The sequence below is a fragment of the Orycteropus afer genome, unplaced genomic scaffold (genome assembly GCF_000298275.1).
Source record: "Orycteropus afer afer isolate SDZICR_OR568_19922 unplaced genomic scaffold, OryAfe1.0 scaffold00019, whole genome shotgun sequence".
Taxonomy (NCBI): domain Eukaryota; kingdom Metazoa; phylum Chordata; class Mammalia; order Tubulidentata; family Orycteropodidae; genus Orycteropus; species Orycteropus afer.
Genome location: NW_006921606.1, coordinates 5,163,960 through 5,174,097, shown reverse-complemented (window position 1 = coordinate 5,174,097; position 10,138 = coordinate 5,163,960). Strand labels below are relative to the sequence as shown.

Sequence of the window (10,138 nt, the reverse complement as noted above, 5' to 3'; positions counted from 1 at the left end):
GGACAATTTTCTCAGTGGTTTTGTTTTTCTCTTCCTGTTCTGGAATTCCAATGACACATAATTTACTCCTTTTGATGGTATCCCACATGACCCTTAGGCTTTCTTCATTTTGTTTTGATTTTTTTTCTGATTGATCCTTTTGCAAAGAAGTATTCAGGTATTTGTCTTCAATCTCAGTATTTCTGTCTTCCTTCGCATCAATTCTTCTCCCTTGCCCTTCCAATGTGTTATCTATTTCTAACAATTTAATATTAATCTTCTGGATTTCTATCTGTAGATTTAGAAACATAGCTAATTTTTCATTTATTTTGTCATTTTCTTCTTGTATTTTCTTCCAAAATTCTTCAAAGGTTTTTTTTTGTGTGTGTGTGTTTTCTTGGATCTGTCTCTCAATCCTTTGAAGATACACAAAGATAATTCTTTTGAATTCTTTATCAGAGAGTTCCAATGCTGCTTCTTCCTCAGGGATGTGTTCTGGGTCTGTATTCTGCTTGCTTGTTTCTACCACTTTCTCTTGCTTCTTTGTGTGGACTGTGATGTCTGTTGTTTTCGAGGCATTGTGGCATTGTATTTAAATCTCTGTTAACTGTTTGTGAAGAGCAGCCAAGGGTGATTCAGGCTCTTCTTGGTGGTTTCTTATCATTGGCCTGCTGGTGGAGAAGGAGGTAGTGGCTCTCACTCAGTAAGTGAAGTTGCAGGAGGTGTGGGTGTAGTTGTGTCTTGTGGGGACTGTTGTTGTCTCCTACTCAGACACAAATTAAAATTGAATAACCATCAAAATACCTTGTCAGTCTTGCAGGTCCTGAGTGTCATTGGGGTTGCTGGAAAGCAGAACGTGTTCTTAAGCCCCAGGAATCTGTGAGAGCACTGTCTCTTTATATATCCAAAATATTCAAGCCACTGTTTAAAACTTCAAAATGGTGGCATCCTCTGGACTGGCAAAAGTCCACAGCTCAGCCCACCTTTCTCTTCACCTTCTCCGTTTGTTCCCCAGTGACCATGCACAGTCCTCCGTGCAGTCCCTGGCTAGCAGGGTGAATTTTAGGTTAATTCTTAGGTCCTACCACCACTCAGGAATCTCCAAGCTGTCTGTGTTGTCAGGATCGCTCAGGATCATTGCTAGACTGCAGCTCCATCTGTCTCCTTTTTTGGTATTTTCATGCAAATTTTTCTGCTAGTTGGGGTTTAGTCCACTTCTATACTCTTCCCTTCAAGGCTCAGGGGTCCAGGATTATCTTCTGTGTCTGTGTTAATTAGTTTCCCTTTTCTTTGTTGAAGAAGGTCTGTGAAGTCTTTCTGCCTAGTCCACCATCTTGCTGGCCACCCCAAAACTGCCTTTAAATTTCTTATCCCAACTTTTTCTCTTAGCCAAGGTGGAGGAAGAGCTACCAGATTTATCCTCCCATGTGAAACAACTTAAAAAAAAAAAAAAAAAAAGATAAAATATATGGAATAATTTTCAAGACATTGCATTTTAGGAAACAAAAGATTGTGACACTTGGAAGATGTGAGAAAAATGAGGAAATCCCTCTGTGTCTCAGCTTATTGCCTGGAGACTATCCATCCTGTGCCATAGTGATAGAGAGTTGTAAAGGAGCTACAGTCCTCCTGAATTTTGGAAAAAGATCTGGAGGTACAGGGAGGCTGAGGCACCTAGAGTTGACAGAGCAGAGTACCAGTGGTAACAGAGCTGCATAAAAAGAGTACCTCAGAAATGTACAGAAGGTTTCCCTCAAATATTCATCTTAGTACTAAGCAGCACATAGGTGTGAGAAAGTTGCCTGAGGCTGGGGTAAAAAAAAAACAAACAAAACATCTGAAAGATCAGAGGGCCAGTCTCTGTAGTTCACATAGAGCTTTGAAGAATTCCTGTACCCACTAGCCAGAATTGAAAACTGTGTAATTCACAAGACATCAAGTAGAATGGACAGAAAGGTTTTCCCTCAGTAGTGCAGCAGCACTGCATGCTGATCTGGTCCCAACTAATATAACATAAAAGCAAGATGTAAAAGGATCAAATTGTTTCCAACTTAACTAAGTCCTAGAACAAAATTTAGAAATATTAATAGAATACGGAACTATTCAGCATCCAATAGAATAATATTTATAACATCTGTCATCAAATAAAAATATAAGGAATTGAAAAAAGCAGAATATATCCATAATAATGAGAAAAATAAATCTATCAAAATCAATGCAGAAATTACAGAGATGATAGAATTAGTAAGCAAGGGCTTTAAACCAGTAATTATAGCCATATGTCAACTATTCAAAAAGGTAGCTTAAAGATTGAAGATGTTAAATAGAGGCACAGAAGGTAGCACTTTTAGAGATGAGAAGTATGATACATGAATTTAAAGATACCCTGGATTGGATTGATGGCAAATTAGACACTACAGAATAAAATACTGGTGAAATTGAAGAAAGAACAATAAAAACTGTTCAAAATTAAACACACAAAAAAATTAAGAGTGAAAAAAGAGAGATAGCATCAGTAAGATGTGGGACATCAAATGACCTAATAAATGTGTAATAAATGTGAAGGGGGAGGGAACAAAAAATGTTTGGAGAAATAATGGCTGGAAATTTCCAAATTTGATAAAAACTATAAACTTACAGATTCAAGAATCTCAATGAACTCCAAGTGCAAGAAATATGAAGAAATCGAGACCAAGGAACATCATAATCAAATTGCTTAAAAGTAGTGATAACAAGAAAATCTTAAAAGGAACCAGAGAAAAAAGATAAATTATGCACAGATAAACAAAGGTAAAAATGACAAGCAGATTTCCCATTAGAAACAATGCAAGTGAGAGGACAGTGGATAAACAAATTTAACCTCTGTTGCTTGGTGTCACCTTCTGTGAACAAGGGATAGTAACCTGGGGCATTGTGAGCATTATTAGGATCATTTGTGTTGAAAGGTTTAAATAAGACCAAACATGTGAGCATTGCTCAGTAAATCAAAACTGTTAATGGTGTTATTATATCTATTATCATATAACTTGCTATATTTTCTCAATTTTATACTCTTAAGCATTTCATAATTTTAGGATTGCTTCTATATCTGTGAAGAGTTTAAAATAAGGTTATATTACATCACTTCTGAAAAGGATGCGTTAATTTTCATTTTCTTAGTGTAATACAAGTTTTTTTAAATTGAGATTTAATCTATATAGCATAAAGTTAACCACTTCCAAGCCTACAGTATCATTCAGTACATTCACAATGTTATACTATCAGCATCTCTACCTAGTCCTAAAATACTTTTGTCTCAAAAAAGAAACCCTAAACCTACCAAGCAGTCAGTCCCTGTTCTCTGCCTTCACCCTGACAAACACTAATCTGTTTTCTGTCTCTATTTATTTACTTTTTCAGGATATTTCATATAAATGGAAGCATACAATATGTAACCATTTGTTTCTAACTTTTTTCATTTAACATAATGCTTTCAAGGTTCATCCACATTGTAGCATGAATCAGTCCTTCATTCATAATAATAGTATATGAATATACCACTATTTGTTTATCCATTGACTCGTTCACGGACACTTGAGTTGTTTCTACCTTTTGGCCACTGTGAATTATAATTCTGTGAATATTTGTGTGTAAGTATTTATTTATCTGTTTTTGATTCTTTTCGATATATAGCTAGGAGTAGAATTGTTGGGAAATAAATCCTAAAATTTTAAAGTTAAAATATTAAGCTCTGGATTTCAGTATTAACCCTAAAGCTTTCCCTGACAAAATGCACATGTGTGTGAGTGTATGTGTGTTTGTGCAATTGTATCCATGGGTGTGAATGGGTGTGTGACTATCTGTGAATACACCATAGTAAATGTCCATGAAAGTGTGTGCATATGAATGTTTTTATATGTGAATATGTGAATGTATAAACTCGTGTGTGTGTGCGTGTGTGTGTGAGAATACCATGTCCTCTGGCAAAAGCCAAACCTGGGAGGCTATGGCCCACGCCCCTTCCAGAGCTAGCTGTGCCATGTTGCTTACCTCCATGTTTCTGCAGAAGGTGGCGTTGGTGCCAAACAGGATTTGGCACTGCTCATTGGCGCTGTAGTGCATGCCCGGCAGCTTGTGAGGGAGGCGCACTGCATGCTGGCTCCTGGGGTCTGTGACCAGCAAACAGGTACTGACTTTTGACCTGAAATAGCCAAGAGGCAAATGAACATGGAAAGGTTCTGTCTAGGTTTTTGTTTAGATTTTTCAACAAGTGCTATGGAAGTACCTCCAAATCATTTATGGGAAGAAGATCAAAGCATGAGGCACATGGAGTGCACTTACAGAGACTCTGACTTTTTCCACCAGCAGAATGAAGATCTTTACTCTAAAAGTGATGGGAACATGGAAATTAGTAAGAAGGCTGAGAATAAATAAGACTCACGAGGCTAGCATACTTTGCTCTAGGATTTTGAGAGCTTGCTTTGATAGAAATGCTTTTAAAATGGGTTACTATGATATTTTCTTAGTACATGACTTTGAACAAAAGTTATTCTAAATAAGAAAAAGAACACACTAAGGTTGTTTGATTTTGTTTTAAATAAAAGTGAAGTGCTTATTTCCAACTCAGGATCAGATCAACTTCTCTTTGGTGGTCCTTTGGGCCTTGTGAGCCTGACACACCAGGTTTCCCATCTGACTATACTGCCCACCATCATGAAAACCAGCTGGATGTGGCACTCTGTAAAGGATTTAACTAGGATGAGAATGTTCATTTACAATTATGAAAACCCCTCCCAACAACAGCTTGGAACTGTGAAATTGTGGCTCCATTAGGAGGTTAAATAGTTAGATGTTTTACTTTATTTTTCAATACATAAAGCAAGGCCTGACTGCTGGAAATGGCTGGATATGGGCCCAATACTCCAGCACCATTCATTTTCAGGGTTAGTTGATTCAGCATGTGAGTCATTACACTCTCCTTAGCACATTCTGACTTCAATGGCCACCAACCTGCTTCCATAGCCACCACTCATCTGTCTGTTATACTGTGTTGGCTTCTATGTTTGGTGATGCTGGAAGTCATGCCATAAATATTTCAAATATAAGCAAGGTCATCCATGACGGACAGGTTTCAGTGTAGCTTCTAAATTGAGACAGACTTGGAAGGAGGACATGGCCAGGTCCACTTCAGAAAAAAATGGTCACTGAAAACTTGATGAATACCAAGGAAACATTATCTTATAAAGTGACAGAAGATGAATCCCTCAGGCTGGAAGGCACTTAAAATATAACTGGTGGAGAGCTGCCTCCTCATAGTAGAGTTGACTTTAATGATATGGGTGGGGTGAAGCTTTCTAGACCTTCATTTTCTGATGTGGCATGACTCAAGATAAGAAGAAACACTACAACCATCCATTAATAATTAGAACATGGAATGTATGAAATATCAATCAAGGAAAATTGGAAGTTACAAAAAATGAAATAAAAAACATAAAGATTGATACATAGGTAGTAGTGAGTTTAAACAGACTTGTTTTGAATCAGATAAATCATGTGGTCTACTATGCCAGAAATGGCAAATTGAAGAGAAATGATGTCACATCATCCAAAAGTATATTTCAAGGTCTGTCTTGAAGTACAATGCAGTCAGTGATAGGATAATGTCTATAAGCATACAAGGAAGACCAGTTAATACTACCATTATTCAATTTTCCACACGAACTACTAAAGCCAAACATGAAGAAATGGAAGATTTTCACCAAATTCTGCAGTCTGAATTTGATCAGACATGTAATCAAGATGTATTGGTAATTATTGGTGATTGGAATGCGAAAGTTGGAAACAAAGAAGAATCATTGGTAGTTGGAAAATATGGTATTGGTGACAGAAATGATGCCAGAGATCTCATGATAGAATTTCACAAGACCAAAGACCTTCATTTGAACAACATCAATGGAGACTGTACACATGGACCTTGACAAGATGGGATACACAAGAATCAAATCAACAAATCAACTCTATCTGTGGAAAAAGGTCATTATCATCACTCCAAACAAGGGCAGGGGCTAACTGTGGAACAGACCATCAGCTGCTCATATGCACATTCAAGTTGAAGCTGAAGAAAATTAAAACAAGTCTATGAGAGCCAAAACATGATCTAAAGTATATTGCACCAGAATTTAGAGACCATCTCGAGAACAGATTTGACACATTGGATGCCAGTAAGTGAAGATCAGATGAGTTGTGGGATGACATCAAGGACAACATATATAAAGAAAGCAAATGGTCATTAAAAAGGAAAGGAAGAAAGGACCAAGATGGATGTGTGGTGTAGTAAATTACATAGTGTGGTTTTTCTAGCCATAGTCTTTGTAAACTCCATGGTGGAATTTGCTGTGAACAACTGGGTAGCTGCTGATTCTTAAAGTTATTCACCGGGGGTATTTCAGTTGGGAGCAGCACTAAGTAATTTTCTGGGAAGTTTGCTCTCTCTCAGGTGTACAGAATTCTGATGTTGGGATTGGTTAGTTTGGCCACTCTGCCAGGCTCAAAAGGCAACCTTCTAGAGGCACAAGGAGTCTCTCTGACTGCTGGCTGAGAAAGACATGCTGCTGAGAGAAACATGCTCCTGAGAGAGGTGAGAGACACACACTGTTGAGAGAGACATGAGAGACATGCACTGCTGAGAGAGTGATGTGCTACTGAGACTGCCAGCTGCTGAGTCAACTTGAATTGTAGTCTAGTGCTTCTGTAATATACCCCATAATCTGTGAGTTCTGTGTGGCCACTGCAGTGAATTATTGAACCCAGCAGAGAGGTGGTGGGTGCTGCAGGAGGAATGGTTGGTAAAAGGGCTAGAGGGAGGCAGCATGTCTGGTCTTGCAGGAATAGGCCTTGGGCTACTGATAGTGATTCTATCTTCCTCTTGTGGGGTTAGAGGAGGTCAGAAGATGCTACCTCCTTGCCCCTTTGCCAGGATGTCTCTAAAAACTGTTCTTGAATGGAGAGTAGCTAAAGCAAATGGAAGAAATGATGAAGTAAAAGAGCTGAACAGAAGATTTCAAAGGACAGCACAAGAAGACAAAGTATTATAATGAAATGTGCAAAGATCTGGACTTAGAAAATCAAAAGGGAAGTATATGCTCAGCATTTCTCAAGCTGAAAGAACTGTAAAAATCTCATAGTCTTGAGAAACAACATTAAAGGAGTCTATGAGGAAAATAAAGAGCTCTGATGATGCTGTGGTTAAGGCATTTGGCTTCTAACCAAAAGGCTATCGTTCAAATCCACCAGCCACTTCATGGCAGAAAGATGGGGCAGTCTGCTTCCTTAAAGATTTGTAGCCTCGGAAACCCAATGGGAGTCACTATAAGTTGGAAATGACTCAATGGCACTGAGTTTTTTTTTTTTTTTTTAATGAGCACAATAGTGAGCAATGCAGAAAGCATCAAAAGAAAATAGAGGGAATATACAGTCACAGTACCAAAAAAAGTCAGTCAAAATTCAACTGTTTCTGGAATTAGCATGGTAAATAACCAATGGTACAGAAGGAAGAAGTCCGAGCTTCACTGAAGGAATTAGTGAAAAACAAGGCTCCAGGAATTGATGGAATACTCATTGAGATGTTTCAACAAACAAATGCAGTGATGAAGACACTCACTCATTTATGCCAAGAAATTTGTGTCCATTCCCAAGAAAGGTGATCCAACAGAATGGAGAAATTACTGAGCAACAGTACTAATACCACACACAAGTAAAATTTTGCTGAACAATATTTAAAAATGGTTGCAGCAGTATATTGACAGAGAACTGTCAGAAATTCAAGCCAAATTCAGAAGAGGATGTGGAATGAGGAATATAAATTGCTGATGTCAGATGGTGCTTGGCTGAAAGCAAAGTATACCAGAAAGATGTTTATCTGTGTTTTATTGACAATGCAAAGGCATTAAACTATGTAGATCATAACAAATTACTGATAACATTGTGAAGAATAGGAATTCCAGAACAACTAATTGTGTTCACGAGGAACCTGTAAATAGATCAAGAGGCAGTCATTCAAACAGAACGAGGGATACTGCATGGTTTAAAATCAGGAATGGTTTATGTCAGAGTTATATCCATTCATACTTATCAAATCTGTATGTTAAGCAAATAATCTGAAAGTTGGACTACATGAAGAAAAACACCACATCAGGATTAAAGGAAGACTCATTAATAACATGCAATATGCAGATGACACACTCTTGCTTGCTGAAAATGAAGAAGACTTAAAGCACTACTGGTGAAGCTCAGAAACTATAGCATTCGGTATGGATTGGACCTCAATATAAAGAAAATTGGACCAATAAACAAGATCATGATAAATGGAGAAAAGATTGAAGTTGTCAAGAATTTCACTTTGTTTGGGTCCACAATCAATGTCCATGGAAGCAGCAGTAAGAAATCAAGCAATGTGCTGCATTGGACAAATCTGTTCAAAAGACCTCTTCAAAGTGTTAAAGAGTAAAGATGTCAGTCACTTTGAAGACAAAAATGCATCTGATTCAAGCCACAGTATTTTCAATAGCGTCATATGCATGTGAGAACTGGACAATGAATACAGAGGACCACAGAAGAAATGTTGCATTTGGATTTTGGTGTTGGCGGAAGAATATTGAATGTACCATGGACTGCTAGAAGAATGAACAAATCTGTGTTGAAGGATGTAGAGCCAGAATGCTCTTCAGAAGGGATAATGACCAGAGATCTTCTCTCTTATTTTGGTCATATTGTCAGAATGGACCAATCCCTGAAGAAGGATATTGTGCTTGGTAAAGAGAGGGTTGGTGAAAAAGGGAAAAACACCTCAATGAGATGGGTTGACACAGTGGCTTCAATGATGGGCTCAAGCATGGCAATGATTGTGAGGATGGCACAGTGTTTCATTCTGTTGCACACAGGGTCACTAATGGTTGGAACTAACTCAACAACACTTAACAATGACAAAGCAAGGTCAAACCAATCCCACTGCTTTCAAGTTGATTCTGACTCAGTAAGCCTGTAAGACAGTAGAAATGTCCCATAAGGTTTCCAGGGCTATAAATCTTTACACACACACACACACACACACACACACACACAAAAGCCAGGAATCTGGACAGAGGCGCAGTCAGCCACAGGGATCCAGGTGAGGAGAGAGAACCCAGGGACACCCAAAGCAGCAGGATGGGGAGTGGGAGAAAGGGGATTAAAAGCCAGGAACCTGGAGGGAGGAGCAGTCAGCTGCAGGGATCCGGGTGAGGAGAGGGAACTCAGGCATGCCCAAAGCAGCAGGGTGGGAGAGCAGGAGAAAGGGATTAAAAGGCCCAGGAACCAGGACAGAGGAGCAGTCAGCCACAGGACTCCAGGTGAGGAGAGAGAACCCAGGCACACCCAAAGCAGCAGGGTGGGAGAGTGGGAGAAAGGGGATTAAAAGGCCCAGGAATGAGGAGAGAGGAGCAGTTAGCTGCAGGGATACAGTTAAGGGTGGTATGAGAGGTTTCCAACAGGGAGACAAACTTGTGTGTCGGTTTGTCCTACTGTGGTGATGTGTTGATGTTGAGTTATGAGGCTGAGCCACTGGTGTTTCAAATCCAGTGGGATGCTCTTGGTGCACAGGTATCAGCCCATCTTACAGACTGAGACAGACTAGGAAGAAGGAAGAGGCCGTCCACTTCTCAAAGAATTGGCCAAGGAAAACATTAAGAATAGCAAAGAAATACTATTTGATACATTACCGTGCAACTTTATGAATAGTATGGTTAGGTTAGAAGGCTCTCAAAATAGGACTGGGAAAGAGCTGCATAATCTGAGTAAACCCAAGCTTTCAAGACCTCCATGTGCTGATGTGGCACCACTCAAATTGAAGAGAAACAGCTGCAGACATCCATTAATCATTGGAACATGGAATGTAAGAAGTATGAATCTACGAAAACTGGAAGTTGTCAAAAATGAAATGGAACACATAAAGACTGATATTCTAGGCATTAGCGAGCTGATATGGACTGGTTTTGGCTATTTTGAATCAGACAACCATATGATCTACTATGCCGGGAATGACAGTTTGAAGAGGAATGGTGTGGCATTCATCATCACAAAGGATGTTTCAAGATCTGTCCTGAAGAACAATGCTGTAAGTGATAGGATAATATCCATATGCCTA

General features: G+C 38.9%; 1 protein-coding gene across 1 annotated transcript in view; it reads right to left on the bottom strand.

Moving 5' to 3' along the window:
• The window catches only part of ADAMTS17 (ADAM metallopeptidase with thrombospondin type 1 motif 17), a 918,064-nt gene that overhangs the window by 391,090 nt on the left and 516,836 nt on the right, over positions 1-10,138 (bottom strand). Inside the window, exon 10 of the mRNA XM_042783577.1 lies at positions 4,009-4,159. Within this exon, the coding sequence (XP_042639511.1) occupies positions 4,009-4,159 (151 nt within the window). The remainder of the gene's footprint in view (positions 1-4,008; positions 4,160-10,138) is intronic.